The sequence below is a fragment of the Pongo pygmaeus genome, chromosome 3, assembly GCF_028885625.2.
Source record: "Pongo pygmaeus isolate AG05252 chromosome 3, NHGRI_mPonPyg2-v2.0_pri, whole genome shotgun sequence".
NCBI lineage: Eukaryota > Metazoa > Chordata > Mammalia > Primates > Hominidae > Pongo > Pongo pygmaeus.
The window spans coordinates 38,578,526-38,598,372 of NC_072376.2; the positions used below are offsets into that span (position 1 = coordinate 38,578,526).

Sequence of the window (19,847 nt, forward strand, 5' to 3'; positions counted from 1 at the left end):
AACCCTATATGTGACATCTGCTTCATCAACCAATTCATTCTTGGATGGATCACAGAACATGGTTGCTTCTCCCAAGGCAATTTGGACCTGAGTACTAGGTATCCTACTCAGTGTCTTTTTAAATTGACCTTCAGTTGTCGTATTAGTAAAATTCTTTTAAGCCCATGCCTTATACATAGGTTGCAATTTTTTGTAACCTGTACATTTCCCTAGGATAATATATTCTTTAAATTTTGCTTGGCCAGAGATACATGTGATTGTTATATGTTGTCCTGATCCAATGGCATTATTGGAAATTTACGTATGCTTTAGTATCATATTGTAATTTGCAAGGGTTTCTACAGGCCTTATCTCCTAAGAGAAGAGGGATGGAGTCTGTTCAGTTAGCTCTTCTTTTGAGGACATTTGATTACTTGATCTTCTTAGAACACGTTATTTAACACTTTCTTTCTAGTTGGTTGTTGTGTAACTGTCAGTGCTGATGAACTATTGAATGGACTAATGTTGTATTTATCTTATTATATATGATCACTGTTGCTGATCAGATCTTGTTCTTGTTATACAGTTCTTTTCTCTGATACTATTTTTAGCTCATGCAAAATTATTTTTATTCATATTTTCTTTGAAGGAGTTTCCAAGACAGGATTAACTGTGTAAGAGATTTCTTACAGGTAATGCCTATGAGGGAACATAGAGAGGTTAGGAGAAGAGATTGGAAGAGCTGTCAGACCTCAGTGCATGTCTGACCCTTATAAATGAGAGAGGGAAAGAAGTAAGGTTGGGAAGAAGCATCTTAAATTGTAAAATTGTAGCACAGTTTTGTTTTGTTTTTTTTTTTTTGGAATAGAGTCTCCCTCTGTTGCCCAGGCTGGAGTGCGGTGGCACGATCTTGGCTCACTGCAACCTCCGCCTCCCGGGTCAAAGTGATTCTTCTGGCTCAGCCTCCCAAGTAGCTGGGTGCCCACCACCATGCCCAGCTAAATTTTGTATTTTTAGTAGAGATGGGGTTTCACCATCTTGGCCAGGCTGGTCTCGAACTCCTGACCTCAGATGATCTGCCCACCTGAGCCTCCCAAAGTGCTGGGATTATAGGCATGAGCCGCCGTGCCCAGCCCATTAAATTGTAGCAAGGTTCTAATTAAGAAAGTTCAGCTAGGTCTGTGGGGAGTCTTTGGGCAAAAGTTACCTGTCAAAGGAGTTCTGCCCAGGAATGGGCCCAGCAGTTATCCCTCCCTCACTCAGTCATTGTCTGGGAGCAGCCCATGAGAAAGCACAGCCCAGCTCATTGAGGTGATGGATTCCAAAGCCTAGCAGCTGGGGCTCATGGGCAGTTACACTTTCTGCAGACAGACGGAAATCTGAGAGGCACATTATTGCGGCTACGGCATTTATTTTAAAAAAGGAAAAAAGATTAAAATGCATATTTATCTTTTGCAAAATAGATACTTAATAGAAGAACCTAGCAGCCTGGTATGTTACTACTCTCTTACTTGCTAAAATTAATTCTTTTTCTTTTCTTTTTTTTGAGACAGAGTCTCGCTGTGTCACCCAGGTTGGAGTGCAGTGGCACAATCTTGGCTCACTGCAACCTCCGCCTCCTGGGTTCAAGCGATTCTTCTGCCTAAGCCTCCTGAGTAGCTGAGACTACAGGTGCATGCCACCTCACCCAGCTAATTTTTGTATTTTTAGTAGAGATGGGTTCACCATATTGGCCAGGCTGGTCTCGAACTCCTGACCTTGTGATCCGTCCACCTCGGCCTCCCAAAGTGCTGGGATTACAGGTGTGAGTCACCATGCCCAGCCTAAAATTAATTTTTTAACTAAGCATTTTATTATATGCTTCTATTATTACAACTAATTTTTCCACATACTTTAAATTTTTTTTTCTCTTCCAAGTAACATCGTGATTTTACGACCTTTCACAAACTCAACTTGTATCAAATAAGTATGTAATTTTTAATCCTCAAATTCTCTTAATTTAGCCAGAGGAAACCTCTTTAAACTTACTCTTTTGTCCTTTTATCACTGCCTTCAACATTCTTGGAAGCAGTGCTGCTTTCTGAAAACCATACCATGGTCTGTCAGCGGTGCTCAAAGTTTAGCTGCATCAGGATACCCTGGAGGGCTTATGAAAACACAGGTAGCTGGGTGCCACTTTCAGAGTTGCTCGGTCAGTATGTCTGGGCTGGGATCTGAGAACTGGCATTTCTCACAAGTTCCCAGATGATGCTGCTGGTTCTGATTTCAAATTTTGAGAACCACTGTTCTTGACTCATTGTGATTTCTTTTCTCAATATATGGAAAGAGGTACTCTCCAAGAAGTTCTGCTTCCCCTTAGTAGGGAATTATATAACACTTCAACCTCATGAATCCTAGAATGATGTCAGAACTGGTGGTGGGCAAAAGTGTTTTCTACCTACTTTTGAGCTACTCTTAGTAGTGACAGAGCTGGAAAAGATACATCATTTTTAAAGTCACAAATTCCCAATGATTTTTACCATTTAATGTTATTGGGTACCACTTTTTTAAAGTATGAGGTTTCACCATCCATTAATATTTTTGTAATCACATTTAGAGCTAAAACTATCATTAATAGACAAATTAATAAATATCTCATCATAGGTCATCTCATGAATTTTGAGGTTCCATCATAACTGAATTGAAGTCTACATTCATTATACTTTTGTATTTTGAGTCTAGCTGACACTAAGATCATCCTATAGCATCTCCAAAATATCTTTAGCATTTAGTCTTTGTCCTAAAGCATTAAGTTGTATTTTGTACTTTGGCTTCTAAGTAGATGTTAAAATTATCCATGGAGCACTTTTTTAAAGGACTGTTTAGAGATTATGATCGTGAATTGTTTAGTAATTTATATCTTAATGTTACAGGGATCAAATGTCTTTCCTTCTTTGGTCAAAAGTTGGAAGTTTCCTGGCTGTTGGAACTGTTAAAGGAAATTTGCTTATTTATAATCGTCAGACATCTCGAAAGATTCCTGTCCTTGGTAGGTGATAGCTGGAAACACTGCTAAATATTTGAGATGCTCTACCTCAATGTAAATTCTGCCGCCTCGGGTTTCCCTGATCTTGCAAGGGAAGTTTTGCAGTACGAACCCCCTCCCCATGTCCCCCGCAAGTCCTACATTTAGCTAAACATAAAGATCCCTCTTCACTGCTAAGAACTTGCCAGGGTACATAAAATAGATTGAGTTAAAGTCAGGCTGTGCCTTTCGCATCAGGACATTAACAGCATGGCTTCCATTTGTCCTTTCTCACCCAGACTGTACCTCTGGACGAGGAATAGCTCATACACATATGAACACATTTTGATAATATGTGCTATTTTTGTATTAATTTTAGTTAATTTAGTTGTATTGTAATATGAGGTAATTTTAGTCCACATAGTAGGTAGATTAAAACATCTACTGCTTGGGTCCGTGGTGGCTCTCGCCTGTAATCCCAGCACTTTGGGAGGCCAAGGTGGGTGGATCACAAGGTCAGGAGTTCAAGACCAGCCTGGCCAAGATGGTGAAACCCCGTCTCTACTAAAAATACAAAAAATTAGCCGGGCACAATGGCAACCGCCTGTAATCCCAGCTTCTCAGGAGGCTGAGGCAGGAGAATCACTTGAACTCGGAGGGTGGATGTTGCAGTGACCAGAGATCGTGCCACTGCACTCCAGCCTGGGCGACAGAGTGAGACTTCATCTCAAAAAAAAAAACAAAAAAAAAAACAACAACAACAAAAAAAACGTTTACTGCTTGGATAGAAGCAAGATTTCTAATTCTGACCCCTCACCTTCTCCAAATCCTAGTTAAATCTAGATGTGGACTATGAGTTTCATTTGCCTCAGGATATGCAGCCAGAGGGTGTTTTTATGTCCCTCCTTGTTTGACCTTCTTGTTTCGGCTCTTTGATTCCCCCAACCTCTGGTCACTTGGCATCTGCCCTCTGAATAGCCAAGAAGAAACATCTATTTTTGTCAATTATTGTAACATCATTGTGGTAAATGGTAGAACCTAGTGGGCTTAATTGCATCCAGGTGGCCAGGAAAAGTATAACTTACTGCTAATAAAGGAATTACACTCTGGAGATAGTGGCACCTACAGATAGTTGAGAAAGTGCCCTTCCATTCAAGACGATCATTTCAGATTATTTTTACGTATATGTATCTCTTTAATGTTAACATTAATTTTGGGTGCTATAGCTAAACATTAATGTCATTGAACTATTTGAAAAGTTAAACTAAAATTTTTTAAGTTACAAATATCAACTTTAAATTAGTTTGTCTATTAACTGGTATTATTGGTGTTAAGACTAACTTGATTTCTGAGCACTGGAAGCAAAAGGGCTTTGAGGTATATAAGGAGGAGGAGGAAGAAGAGATTTTCTTCTCTCTTTCTTGGGTATAGAAAGATGTCTTTGGCATCTTCCTACTTGTCTTTGTATAGTCTTTTCCCCTTCCTAATGCCTATTTCTTTGGATACCCGGTTCCATTTAACACCCAAGTCCCTTAATCTATGATTAGCAAAATCTCTATAGCCCCAGTCTCTTCTCTGAACAGTTCCTTCACTTTTGTGCTCTGGTCTCCTGATATGAAATACTGTCTATATCCTGAAAACTCCCAAATTTATATCTTTTCCACACTGTAGACTCATACCTCCAACTGCTTACTCAACATCTTCAATGAGGTGTCTAGTATACACTTCAAATTTAGTATCTCCAAAACCTTCTTAACTCACAGCTTTTCCTTCCACCATTGTTGACATTCCATTCTTCCAAATTGTTAGGCCAACGTTTAGGGCCATCCTTGGCTCTTGTCTTTCTCATACTCTCCATATCTAATTTGTCAGAAAATCTTATAGACTCAACCTCCAAATATCTCCAGAATCCAGCCTGTCTCACCATCTCTACTGCTGCCACCATGGTGTGGTCTCAAACATTTTCTACCTTAATTTCTGCAGTCTCCTCTTTACTGGCCTCTCCCCTTCAACTCTTGCCCCACTCTAGAATCTTCTCAACCCAGAGGCCAGAATGAGCCCTCTGCTCAGAACTCTTCAATGGTTTCCATCTCACCCAGAATCAAAGCGAAAGGCCTTAAAATGGCCAGAACAAATTTTCCATAATCTGGCCTTCACAACCTCTCTGACTTCATCTCATGTTCTTCCCTCCTCATTTGTCTGCTCCAACCACGTTGTCCTTGCTGAGCCTCTAACACACCAGGCAAACTCCTGCCTCGGGGTCTACTCACTTAAACCATTCATTTAATACCTGCTTTCTACATAGGTACTGTATTAGATTCTATGAGGGTACGAAGAATAAAATGAATGTGGTCTCTGCTCTCAGTAACAGCTAAAATAGCTGACACTTTGATAGCATTTCATATGTACCTTGCACTTTGGTCAGTGCTTTAATTCAGTTGATCCTCAACCCTATGAGAGGTCCTACTATTATTCCCAATTTGTGGATGAAGTGAGTAAGGAATAGAAAGGTTGGCTGGGCATGGTGGCTCATCCCTGTAATTCTAGCATTTTGGAAGGCCGAGGCAGGCGGGTCACTTGAGGTCAGGAGTTCGAAATCAGCCTGGCCAACATGGTGAAACCCCATCTCTACAAAAAATACAAAAAAATTAACCAGGTGTGGTAGTGGGCTCCTGTAATCCCAGCTATTTGGGAGGCTGAGGCAGGAGAACTGCTTGAACCCAGGAGGCAGAAGCTGCAGTGAGCTGAGAAGATTACGCCACTGCACTCCAGCCTGGGAAACAGAGCAAGACCCCATCTCAAAAAAAAAAAAAAAGACAGAAAAGGAAAAGAAAGGTTAAGTAACTTACGCAAGGTTTTTTCAGTAGGTAGTGGAGCTAAGATTCAAAGCTAGGCAGTCTGGCTCCAGAATCTATACACTTAACTATTCCTCTCATTAGTAGAATTACCCTTGGGACTCTTGAGGATTTATCTATCCCAAGACCTTCAGGAATGCCCATAGTGTCAAGTGTGTGATTTCCCTGAAAAAAAAAAAATATATAGTTTTTGCACTGACTGGAAAGCTCAATGAAAAAGCTTCCCAATAGTTAGTGGCTATCTGATATTACTCATTAGCATAGTTACACAGTTCTTAACACAAGTCTTACTGGGGTGCATTCAAACAGGTACATCAGTATTATTATAAATTATTATGTATCTTTTAGTTGTTACTGTTTTTGTTTTTCTAAGAGATAAGGTCTTGCTCTGTCACCCAGGCCAGAGTGCAGTGGTGGGATTACGGCTCACTGCAGCCTCAATCTCCTAGGCTCAAGCGATCCTCCCACCTCAGCTTCCCGAGTAGCTAGGACTACAGGCGTGTGCCACCAGACTTGGCTAATTTTTTTTCTTTAATTTTTGTAGAGATGAAGTCTCACTATATTGCCTAGGCTGGTCTTGAACTCCTGGGCTCATGCAATCCTCCCACCTCAGCTTCCCAAAGTGCTGGGATTATAGGCATGAGCTACTGTGCCTGGCCTCTTTTAGTAATATATGAACAGTTAAACTGCGAATGTTAACTCTGCTTATGTCAAAGGTATACCACACCATGAAGCTGAATATAAGTAAAGTTAACTTCACTGCTCTGGAATTTACTTCTCTTAAGACATTAGCGGCCGGGCGTGGTGGCTCACGCCTGTAATCCCAGCACTTTGGGAGGCCGAGGCGGGCGGATCACAAGGTCAGGAGATCGAGACCATCCTGGCTAACATGGTGAAACCCCGTCTCTACTAAAACTACAAAAAAAAAATTAGCTGGGCGTGGTGGCAGACACCTGTAGTCCCCGCTACTGGGGAGGCTGAGGCAGGAGAATGGCGTGTACCCGGGAGGCAGAGCTTGCAGTGAGCCAAGATCGTGCCACTGCACTCTAGCCTGGGCGACAGAGCGAGACTCCGTCTCAAAAAAAAAAGACATTAACTTTGGAGCCAGGCATGGTGGCTCGCGCCTGTAATCCCAGCACTCTGGGAGGCCAAGACGGGTGCATCACTTGAGCTCAGGAGTTGGAGACCAACTTGAGCAACAAAGTGAAACCACATCTCTACAAAAAATACAAAAATGGCCAGGTGCAGTGGCTCACGCCTGTAATCCCAGCACTTCGGGAGGCCAAGGCAGGTGGATCACCTGAGGTCAGGAGTTCAAGACCAGCCTGGCCAACATGGTGAAACCTTGTCTCTACTAAAAATATAAAAATCAGTTGTGTGTGGTGGCACGCCTGTAGTCCCAGCTACTTGGGAGGCTGAGGCAGAAGAATTGCTTGAACCTGGGAGGCAAATGTTGCAATGAGCCAAGATCACGCCACTGTACTCCAGCCTGGGCAAGAGAGTGAGACTCTGTCTCAATAAAAAAAAAAAAAAAAAGAATTAGCTGGGTGTGGTGGCATGTGCCTATAGTCCCAGCTACTTGGGACCTGAGTTGGGAGGATGGCTTGAGCCTGGGAAGCAGAGGTTGCAGTGAGCTGAGATCACACCACTGTACTCTAGCCTGGATGACAGAGCCAGAACCTGTCTCAAAAAAGAAGAAAAGACATTATCTTTGCAGGTTGGTTATATGATAAACGAAGAAATCTTGTCAAGGAGCAGAATATCTTTTTACATTAGGGCCCCTGTGCTTATATCCAGATAAAAATTTGGAAAACAGTAATGCCTTTATATGCCATTATTTTGATACCTTGGTAATAAACTGTTTTAAATAAGGTTGCTTAGACATTAACTGCTTTGAGGAAATTCTAAATTCTTGTCTGTTTAATCTCTTGGTATATTCAGATTGGCATCACAGATTTTTTTCTTTGAGAAGTCCACATGTCTGTATAAAAATCATCTCTTTTTCAGGAAAACATACTAAGAGAATCACTTGTGGATGTTGGAATGCAGAAAATCTGCTTGCTTTAGGTGGTGAAGATAAAATGATCACAGTTAGTAATCAGGAAGGTGACACAATAAGACAGGTAATACAGTAACGTCTCTTTGGTCTGATATATTCAAGCTTTCCCCCCAAATAAACAGTTTGTCTATCAAACTAATCTATACAATGTTTAAAAATCTATATGTGAGGTATATATGTGTGTGTGTGTGTATGTATACACAATAACTTCAAAAACCTTTCTATTTATGTGTCAGAACATTTTTCTTTGATATGAATATGTTATCCAAATATCCTCCTTTGTATATTTCCCTTTGGTATTAACATGGATTATCAGCTCTGTGGTTCTAGTCAGACAGTGTATTTGTGAAATAACTCTTATTTTATATATGTATATTTATAATACAAATGTTAATAACTGGTAGATCTTGAACTCAGAGTCAAATCTGCCTGATTCTAAAGCCCATACCTTTAACTGATAAATTTCTTCTAAACTAATCCTAATGGAATTTAATTTTAAGATTCAATTTTTCTACTATTCACATTTCTCAAGATTGATTAGCTCTTTCAGAGGCTCCCTCCTTATGGGAATTTGTATCGCCGGTAGCTACATAATGTGACCAATGGGAAAATTTCACTTTGGACTACTGCTTATGATTTAGTATTGCTAGAGCAATATTGACTAACACATTCTTTGAATACCTGCTAGGCACATGGCACTGTGCTATATACTATAGAAAGAATATGAAATATGGCTCTGTATTAGCCAATCTATTGCTGCATAACAAATTAACCTCAAAATGTAGAAGCTTAAAACAACACTTACTATTTCATGCTTTTCTGGATGAGGAATTTAGATGCAGCTTATCTGCGTGTCTCTGCCTTAAAGTCTCTACAAGGCTGCAATCGTGTTGTCCGACGGGGCTGCAGTTTCATGTGAAGGCTCAATAGGGAGAAAATCTGCCTCCAAGCTCACTCACATGGGTGTTGACAGGGTTTAGTTCCTTACAGATTGTTAGATTCAGGGCTTCAGTTTCTCTCTAGCTATTCACTGGAAGCCTTCCTCACTTCCTTGCCACATGGATCTCTCCATAGAGTGCCTCACAACACAGCAGCTGGCGAGAGAGTGAGAGCAGCCATTCAAGACTGAAGCTGCATCTCTTTATAACCTAGTCACAGAATCACTTTTGCCATATTTTGTTCTTTAGAAGTGAACTACAAGGTATAGCTCACAAGAAGCAGGGCAGGGATGGGGACCACACAGGCATAAAACCAGAAAGTGGGGATCATTGTGGGCCATCTTAGAGGCTGCTGATCATAGGGCCCCACTGTTAAGAAGACATTACTAATATTATAAAACACACACGGCCTTATTGATTAATTGTCACATTTTGTGGTACAGCTTACCTGTCCTACAACATTTGGGAGATAGAGGAGATCAATGAAAGTTTGCTTGTGAGTCTCTCAACGATAGAAGGCTGTCTGAATCAGTCAGGGTACAGACTAAACTATTGGGACAGAGAGACCTAAAACTTCAGGGGATGTAAGAATATGATAGTGTGGGTCAGGGCAGGGGGTTTCCTCTCTCTCTTTCTCATGTAACAGAGAGACAAAGTCACCTATGTACCTCTGCTTCACTAAATTATACAGTCTCAGGGTCCTTCCATCTTATTGTTCTGCCATTTTCTAGAGTATTGTACCCTGATCTGCATGATTGAAGCTAGTGTACCAGGATCACATCTGCATTTCAGCTCCAGGGAAAGGACAAAGAGAAGAAATAGAGTGTAAGAAATTTGTAAAGGACTTGATCTGGAAGATGCATTTATTATTTCCCTTCATATCATATGACTAGAACCTAGTCATGTGGCCAAATCTACCTGCTCCCAGGAAAGCTGCAATTTTAGTCCAGCTAGATGACTATGTACCTTGCTAAAACTTATTTTAGTAGATAGTGCAAAACATTTACTCATTCAGTACAAGCAGAACAGCAAGGAAAAACTACAGCTTGTTCCTGGGTTGTTCAAGCCTGTACTAACTGAAGATGTAGGTTTTGATTGGGAATTTTTAGAAAATAGGGCTGAAGAAGAAAGTCGATTCCTGTATCTGTTTTAATCATTCTATTTTCAATTCCCTTTAGAAATAGAATGGTAGATATGGTATAAATGCTACAACTCCCCTCTCTTGTGTCCATATCAGACATTACCAATAGATAGTGGATTTTTTTCCCTCCACTGAATCAAAATATGGCCTTAGAATATTTTTTCCGTATAGCATTCCAGGAAGTCACTACAATTCAGCCATTATTTATGTACAAGATAACTGTTTTTCATTTCTAATCCTTAAGAAGTCTGCTTCCAAAATTAGACATACTACTTAAGCTGTCATGTAGTAAGCAAAATATATATTATAAGTGTTGCTTTGTTTGGTGTTTTTTCTTAATTGTTTTAACTTTGGCGTTCTGAAGATCACTATGGTATTACTTGTATGGATTTATTTTTATTTATCCTGCTCAGGATTTGTCTTGCTTCCTGAATCTGAAGATTGTTATCCTTTGTCAATTCAGGAAAATTCATAGTCATTATCTCTTTGAATATTACTTCTTGCCCTTTCTATTCTGTTTTTCAGGAGCGTCTGTTAGATAGCTGTTGGACCTTCTTATGTCTCTTAATGTCTCCTCTTCATAGTTTTATCTTTTTATCACTCTGCAACCTTTTGGATGATTTCCTCATATTAGTTCACATATTCTTGCTTCAAATTTGTCTAATCATCTGTCTATACATTGAGTTTTTTTTATTTTAATGACTCATTTTTAGAAAGTACTTTGTAGTTCTTTTAAAAATCCACTTGAAATACATGAATAGACAGTTCACACAAAAATATATAAAAAATGGCTCTCATACATATGAAAAAAATTTCAAAGTTACTCATAATTAAATAACTACAAATTAAAGCCACACTGAAATACCATTTTTCACCTATCAGGGTGGCAAAATTATATAAAATATGACAACATATTCTGTTGGTGAAACTGTAGATCAAGTTAGTATGTCCCTTCTGGAGGAAAATTTGGAAATAGCTAACAAAACTACATCTGTACGTACTTTTTGACCTAACAATACCATTTCTAGGGTTCTACCCTTCAGATACACCTCCTATAATATGAAAGTACGTATGCACTTAAAAAAAAAACTGCCTGAACTTAAAAAATTCTTTTCTCATGAGTTCTTTTAGAGCTTTAGTCATTTTTAAAATATTTATTTTATAATTTCTCTCTCTGCTAATTCTGTTACTTTTATATCTGCTAACTCCTTCTCTTGATGCATTGTTTCTTTACGAGTTTTGCAATTTTGAATTATGAGCTCATCTTTAGCAAGGTTTATGTGTGGAAATTTTTTAAAACCTTGGTAGAGGTTCTGGGTTAGTTTTTTCCAAAACTGCAGGGATAGTATGAGCCTGGATCCTTCCATATTTTATGTTAATTTCTCATCTTGGGAGATCTCAAACGACCCAACATACACATTTGAACCTCAGACTATAATGAGGATAGGAAGGGAGGTCTTTAATTAAATCCTTTTTCCTTTTTCTTTTTCTTTCTTTCTTTCTTTTTTTTTTTTTTTTTTTTGAGACAGGGTGTTGCTCTGAAGTGCAGTGGCATGATCATAGCTCACTGCAGCCTCAAACTCCTGGGCTCAAGCAATCCTCCCACCTCAGCCTCCCAAAGCACTGAGATTACAGATATGAGCCACTGCGCCCATCCTTTAATTAAATTATTGAAATGAACTTTGTTTTGTCTGACTCAACACTCAGGCCAAAACAAATGGGTTTCCTTATTGTCTCCCATAACTAGCTGCTCTGGATAGCTGCAGCATCAGTTTCTGCACACACTCTGGTTTTAGTGTGATCTTTGCTGATGGTCCCTGTAAATTTCCCTTTTCTTCTTTCAAGCTTATTTATCTATTTAATAAGATATATTTTCTGTTTCATCTAGAATTTCTAGATATTTGTAACAGTAGGATTTTCAGGTTCTTAGTCCAACATTAGTCAGGAATGAAAACAAGTTATCCATTCTATTAATATTCAGAATGAATTTAAATATTGGGTTTGTTCATAGTGATGATGTTTTTACTCCTTTAGACACAAGTGAGATCAGAGCCTAGCAACATGCAGTTTTCCTTGATGAAGATGGATGACCGAACCTCTGCTGCTGAAAGCATGGTAAGAATTCTAATCAAATCCATGTGCAAATCATTTGGGTAATTTTGTGGAATGTATAATTTACTTTTCTTGGATGACTAAAATAGTGATAAATAAATTAGGTCCATTGACTGTATTTTAAGCCAAGGTAGAGCTAGGTCTTTTAGTCCCTAAAAGTTGTTGTAATTGCTACTGACTACCTGGCATTACAGCAAATGAGGACAGCTTTCTGTTACAATTGGTGTTGCTCTTTTCATTCTTGTGATAGCAAAAACATTAGGGGTACCTTGCAGAACAGAAGTATTAATTCATATATTATTTTTAAAATTTTTACTCTATGAGATGTGGTTAGCAGACCTCTTGAAGTTGTAGGCTTGTTTTTTGTTGTTTTTTTTGAGACAGAGTTTTGCTCTTTTTATCCAGGCTGGAGTGCAGTGGTGCGATCTCAGCTCACCGCAACCTCCGCCTCCTAGGTTCAAGCGATTCTCCTGCCTCAGCCTCCCGAGTAGCTGTGATTACAGGCATGTGCCACCACACCCAGCTAATTTGTATTTGTAGTAGAGATGGGGTTTCTCCATGTTGGTCAGGCTGGTCTCAAACTCCTGGCCTCAGGTGATCCGCCTCCCTCAGCCTCCCAAAGTGCTGGGATTACAGGCGTGAGCCACCGCACCCGGCCAAAGTTGTAGCTTTTGGTTAATACTTAGATGCATTTTGCCTGCCACGTCTTAACATTCTGAAATCAGGATGATTTTCACAATCAATATGAATATATTTAATAAAGTAGTAGTTCTTTATTTCCTAAAAACCTATTAAATTGATAGTGACTTACAATCAAGAACATCTTATTATCAAGGAAATATATAATAATGAGCCCAAATAAGTAATGTACTCTTTTTTCTCCCCAACATAATTACATCCTCCACTGGGAATTACACTTAAGAATTTACTTGCATGAGTAGCAAAGAGACACTAGTTTAGCCAACACTGACCTGCAGGTGATGGAACCAATGATGATATAAAAGCCAAGCTGGATTATCCACAGGAATGTGGACCTATAATCCCAAATGGCTCAAGAGCAGAACAGCCTCTTAGAGTGGAAGAGTCTTTATAATCTAAATATGAATTCATTTGCAGTGGAGCTGTCAGACTTACAATCCTGTATTGTGCAGTACTCTAATGAAAGGTATAGAAAATTTAAATGGACACTCCACAAAGGAATTGTAGTATATTTCAAAGGGTATATTGAAGATGTGTAAAACCAAAGACCCTTACCAGTTTATATATTAGTAAATACATTTTTTAGTCATATTATTGTACCAGTTACAGCATTTAGCACATCTAAATTGGGCTTATTATTTTCACAAATTAGGTTCAGCTGTTGGATTTGCTTAATGGTCTTTTCATGAAGTACTAAGTAACTCATTTCACAATCTCCTAATCTTTTCTGGCAGATAAGTGTGGTGCTTGGGAAGAAAACTTTGTTTCTTTTTAATCTGAATGAACCAGATAACCCAGCTGATCTTGAATTTCAGCAGGACTTTGGCAACATTGTCTGCTATAATTGGTATGTCTGCTATAACTGGTATGTACAAAAAGCTCATTACAGAAGGACATCTGTAGATTTTTCCTTACTAATTGTATTCAATTTTTGTTTGTAACATTCAATTCTATACGTAACATTTTCTGATTCATGGTCTGTGATTTAGTATGCAGAACTACCTAGTAAATTATCTGACACAAAGTAGGCCCTTGATAAATTGTAGTCTATGATTCCTTAATTTTAAGGTACTTGCTAATTTACCATGTTGCTACTGATAGCTAATCTCCTTGTTTACCATATTGTTGCCTTCGTTGCTATAGGTATGGTGATGGCCGCATCATGATTGGTTTTTCATGTGGACATTTTGTGGTCATTTCTACTCATACTGGAGAGCTTGGTCAAGAGATATTTCAGGCTCGTAACCATAAAGATAATCTAACCAGCATTGCAGTATCACAGACTCTTAACAAAGTTGCTACATGTGGAGATAACTGGTAAGTTATTTTCACATATTTTTAGGAAAGTTTATATAGTAAATACTTCAGTGAATCAGCCAAACTTTGTTAGCTAATATGAATCTGGCAATCATGTTTACAATTTAAAATGTCTAAGACTACTTTACTCCTGATTTTAATATTCAGGGCAAAAATATAAAACAAAGTATAGTTGAAAATCAATCTTAAAAATAAAATAGGTAGTTCTGGGTAACATGGAGCAAGCACACTCCACCTCATGTCTCCCACTGAGTACAGCTATAAAACGTGAACAGAATGCATGGAGCAGATATTTAAGGACTCTGAAAAGTAAATAGTAGCAGGTAGATTATGGAAAAGAAGACAGAATTTGAAGTGCCAACTAACCAGTGGTGAGTCTCCCATTTGTCCTCTGCTGTCTCACAGCCAGGACTCGAGGAAGTCTGAAACCTAGAAGTAGGCACCAAAGCACAGAGAGGACTTTAAGGAAGCTCTCTGGTTCTGGCTTAAGTTGCAGGAAAGAGAACTTATAATGCTCAAAGGCAGTTGGGGAAATCCCCTGGTTTTCTTTTTCTTTTTTTATTCTTTGTTCTCTAATGCTCCAGCCACCAAGCAGTCTCCCCATGGCAGTGGCAGCAAGAACAGTGGCACCAAGGACCCACAGGCACCTAAAACTCTGATGGAGGATAATCTTCTCTCCAATTAGAGGCTGTGGCTTCAAGAAGATAGGGCAAACCACTATTGCCTATTTTTCTCTCTGTCTTCCCTTGGTCACAAGTGCTCATACAGTGTGGGAATTATGTGGTAGAACAGAGTAACTAGAGATCAAGCATTAATAGAGGACCAAAATTAGGAGCCCTAGGGACTAGAAAGTACTAGATTGATCACAGAGAGGAAGGAACTCAGGAAAGCAACCCTGTAAAGATATTTATGAACTCCTGGGTTCATCCTTAAGTGCATATGTATAGACTTATCCTAAACATATACCAAATACCCTGTGAACTGAACTAAGACATCGATCATAGCCGAGGTCTTATACTAGCCACTGAGTGGGCCATAGAGGGACATATCTGAATACCACTGCAAAGGCGTTGAAAATAGAACTGACATTGAAACCATAAGCCACAGAAGGCTCCTTGAAACTTGTGGCCTGAACCCAGCCAGGTTGATGGCCTGCTGAAACAAAAATATTAACCTTCTCCATGAGATTTAGATTAGACACAATCTCATAATTTCACCATGTCCAGACTATAACCCCAAATTACTTGACATATGAAGAATTAGGAAAATTTTAACTTGCTCGGGAAATAACAATAAAAAAACACCAATGCCAAGATGATGCAGATAGCAAATATAGAAATGCTCCAAGAGGTAAGGGCTAATGCTCTTGAAACAAATGGAAAGCTAGAAAGTCTCAGAAAAGAAATAGAACCAGTAAAGAAGAACCAAATGGAAATTTTAGAACTATAAAATGCAATAAATTTGATAGACTTAATAGCAAATGGAGAAAATAGTCAGTGAACTTGAAGAGAGATCATTAGAAAATATCCAATCTGAACATGGAAGAAAAAAATGAAACAAAATTATTTGTCCCAGAGACCTATTAGACAGTAACAAAAGGTCTAGTATTTGTGTCTTCGGAATCCCAAAAATAATGGCTGAAACTTTATGACAAAAGACATAAACCTGCATATTGTAGAAGCTCAGCAAGTCCCCAAAAGGATAAACCAGAAGAAATCTAGGGCTATTCACATCATGATCAAACTGTTGAAAAATAAAGACAAAGAAAAAATCTTGAAAGCAGCCGGAGAGCAACATTTTGAATGACAGTGGATTTTCTCACCATAAAGCATTGAGGCTAGAAGGAAATGCCACAATATTCTTAAAGTGCTAAAATAAAAGCATTGTCAACTGAAATTCTTTATCCAGTGACAATGTATGTCAGTAAATGAAAGTGAAATAAAAGCACTTTTAGATGAAGGAAAATGAAGAGACTATCTTGCTCTCTAAAAGAACTGCTGAAGGAAGTTCTTCAGATAGAAGAGAACTGAGAACAGAAGGAAATTTGGGACATTAAGAATGAAGGAAGAGCAACAGAAATGGTAAATATCCGGGTAAATATAATAGACATTTTTCTTTTGAGATCTTTAACATATATGTGATGGTTTAAAACAAAAATTATAATATTGCTCAGTAGGGTGTTTAATGCATGAAAATGCAATATATAAGACAACTATACTATAAAGGGGAGAGAGGCTAAAAGCTTTTGTATGCGATAAGACTTCTACATTCCACTTGAAATGGCAAAATATTGATTCTAAGTAGACTATGAAAACTTAAATATGTATATTATAATCTAGAGCAACCTCTAAGAAAACTATTCAAAGAAATATACAAAAGCACAATAGATAAATTAAAATGGAATACTAAAAAATGTTCAAATCTAAACAAAGGAAAGAAACAGGAATAAAAACAAATAAAAGACAGAGGGAACAAATAGAAAGCAAATAATAAAGCAGTAGACTTCAATTCAAACATGTCAACACATTAAATGTAAGTGAAAAACGTATTAGACATAGACTATTAGAGTGGAATTTTTTTTTTTTTTTTGAGATAGAGTCTCACTCTGTTGCCCAGGCTGGAGTGCAGTGGCATGATCTTGGCTCACTGCAACCTCCGCCTGCCAAGTTCAAGTGATTCTCCTACCTCAGCCTCCTAAGTAGCTGGGATTACAGGTGTGCACCACCATGCCTGACTAATTTTTGTATTTTTAGTAGAGACGGGGTTGTACCACGTTGGCAGGCTGGTTTCGAACTGACCTCAGGTGAGCCACCATGCCCGGCCTAGAATGTATTTTTAATGACCCTATTAAAAGGGTCATTGTAAGAAATTCACTTCAAATATAATGATATAACCACGTAAAAGGATGGAAAAAGACCATACAAATGCTAACCAGAAAATAGCTACTCTAGCCATCATTTACATTGATATGTTTGAACTTGGCATAGCATTTAACCTTGTATTAGGTATTATACGTGATCTAAAGATGACTCAAAGTACATGGGAGGATGTGCATAGGTTATATGCAAATACAACATCATTTATATAATGGACTTGAGCATCTGTGGATTTTGGTATCCACAGAGGGATCCTGGAACCCAATCCTCTTGGGATACTGAGGGACAACTGTAATGTATAGAACCAACTAGGCAGAAGGTCAACAAGGATATAAAAGACTAGATCAGCACTATAAACCAACTAAACCTAATAGAACACTGCACTCAGCAGCAACAAAATTCACATTTTTTTCAAGTGCCTATGGAACATTCACAACAATAGACTACCCTGGCTCATGAAACAAACCTCAGCAAATTTAAATTGAGTCATATAAAATATGTTCTCTGACCATAATGGAATCAAACTAGAAGTCAGTAACAGCAGGAAAACCTCCAAACACTTGGAAATTAAACAACATATTTCTAAATAATTCATGGGTCCTAGAGCCCCAAAGCAATTAAAAAATACATAGAACTGAATGAAAATGAAAATATATCAAAATACATGGGAGGCAGCTAAAGCAGCATAGAAGAAAATTTATAGCACTAAATGTTTACATTGGGGGGAAAAGGGCCTCAAATCAGTAATCTAAGTTTCTACCTCAAGACACTGAAAAAAGGAGCAAGATAAACATAAAGCAAAAGGAAGAACATAATAAAAAGAAAATTGTGAAATGGGAAATGAGAAAATTTTATTTTATTTTTATTTATTTATTTATTTATTTATTTATTTATTAATTATTATTATACTTTAGGTTTTAGGGTACATGTGCACAATGTGCAGGTTAGTTACATATGTATACATGTGCCATGCTGGTGCGCTGCACCCACTAACTTGTCATCTAGCATTAGGTATATCTCCCAGTGCTATCCCTCCCCCCTCCCCCCACCCTACAACAGTCCCCAGAGTGTGATGTTCCGCTTCCTGTGTCCATGTGTTCTCATTGTTCAATTCCCACCTATGAGTGAGAATATGCGGTGTTTGGTTTTTTGTTCTTGCGATAGTTTACTGAGAATGATGATTTCCAATTTCATCCATGTCCCTACAAAGGACATGAACTCATCATTTTTTATGGCTGCATAGTATTCCATGGTGTATATGTGCCACATTTTCTTAATCCAGTCTATCATTGTTGGACATTTGGGTTGGTTCCAAGTCTTTGCTATTGTGAATAATGCCGCAATAAACACACATGTGCATGTGTCTTTATAGCAGCATGATTTATAGTCCTTTGGGTATATACCCAGTAACGGGATGGCTGGGTCAAATGGTATTTCTAGTTCTAGATCCCTGAGGAATCGCCACACTGACTTCCACAATGATTGAACTAGTTTACAGTCCCACCAACAGTGTAAAAGTGTTCCTGTTTCTCCACATCCTCTCCAGCACCTGTTGTTTCCTGACTTTTTAATGATCGCCATTCTAACTGGTGTGAGATGGTATCTCATTGTGGTTTTGATTTGCATTTCTCTGATGGCCAGTGATGGTGAGCATTTTTTCATGTGTTTTTTGGCTGCATAAATGTCTTCTTTTGAGAAGTGTCTGTTCATGTCCTTTGCCCACTTTTTGATGGGGTTGTTTGTTTTTTTCTTGTAAATTTGTTCGAGTTCATTGTAGATTCTGGATATTAGCCCTTTGTCAGATGAGTAGGTTGCGAAATTTTCTCCCATTTTGTGGGTTGCCTGTTCACTCTGATGGTAATTTCTTTTGCTGTGCAGAAGCTCTTTAGTTTCATTAGATCCCATTTGTCAGTTTTGGCTTTTGTTGCCATTGCTTTTGGTGTTTTAGACATGAAGTCCTTGCCCATGCCTATGTCCTGAATGGTAATGCCTAGGTTTTCTTCTAGGGTTTTTATGGTTTTAGATCTAACGTTTAAGTCTTTAATCCATCCTGAGTTGATTTTTGTATAAGGTGTAAGGAAGGGATCCAGTTTCAGCTTTCTACATATGGCTAGCCAGTTTTCCCAGCACCATTTATTAAATAGGGAATCCTTTCCCCATTGCTTGTTTTTGTCAGGTTTGTCAAAGATCAGATAGTTGTAGATATGTGGCGTTATTTCTGAGGGCTCTGTTCTGTTCCATTGATCTATATCTCTGTTTTGGTACCAGTACCATGCTGTTTTGGTTACTGTAGCCTTATAGTATAGTTTGAAGTCAGGTAGTGTGATGCCTCCAGCTTTGTTCTTTTGGCTTAGGATTGACTTGGCGATGCGGGCTCTTTTTTGGTTCCATATGAACTTTAAAGTAGTTTTTTCCAATTCTGTGAAGAAAGTCATTGGTAGCTTGATGGGGATGGCATTGAATCTGTAAATTACCTTGGGCAGTATGGCCATTTTCACGATATTGATTCTTCCTACCCATGAGCATGGAATGTTCTTCCATTTGTTTGTATCCTCTTTTATTTCATTGAGCAGTGGTTTGTAGTTCTCCTTGAAGAGGTCCTTCATGCAAGCATTCTTATACACCAACAACAGACAAACAGAGAGCCAAATCATGAGTGAACTCCCATTCACAATCGCTTCAAAGAGAATAAAATACCTAGGAGAAAATTTTAAATATCAGCCTGACCAACATGGGGAAACCCTGTCTCTACTAAAAATACAAAACTAGCCGGGCATGGTGGTACATGCCTATGATCCCAGCTACTTGGGAGACTGAGGCAGGAGAATCGCTTGAACCCAGGCGGCAGAGGTTGCAGTGAGCCAAGT

General features: G+C 38.6%; 1 protein-coding gene across 2 annotated transcripts in view; it reads left to right on the forward strand.

Annotated features, from left to right (window-relative positions):
* The window catches only part of WDR19 (WD repeat domain 19), a 111,708-nt gene that overhangs the window by 9,154 nt on the left and 82,707 nt on the right, over positions 1-19,847 (forward strand). The window contains exons 5-9 of one of the 2 annotated variants that reach the window (XM_054486770.2): positions 2,892-3,007; positions 7,846-7,961; positions 12,011-12,091; positions 13,522-13,634; positions 13,931-14,104. In XM_054486770.2, the coding sequence (XP_054342745.1) occupies positions 2,892-3,007; positions 7,846-7,961; positions 12,011-12,091; positions 13,522-13,634; positions 13,931-14,104 (600 nt within the window). The remainder of the gene's footprint in view (positions 1-2,891; positions 3,008-7,845; positions 7,962-12,010; positions 12,092-13,521; positions 13,635-13,930; positions 14,105-19,847) is intronic. The other variant, XM_063664474.1, reaches the window with a different exon arrangement.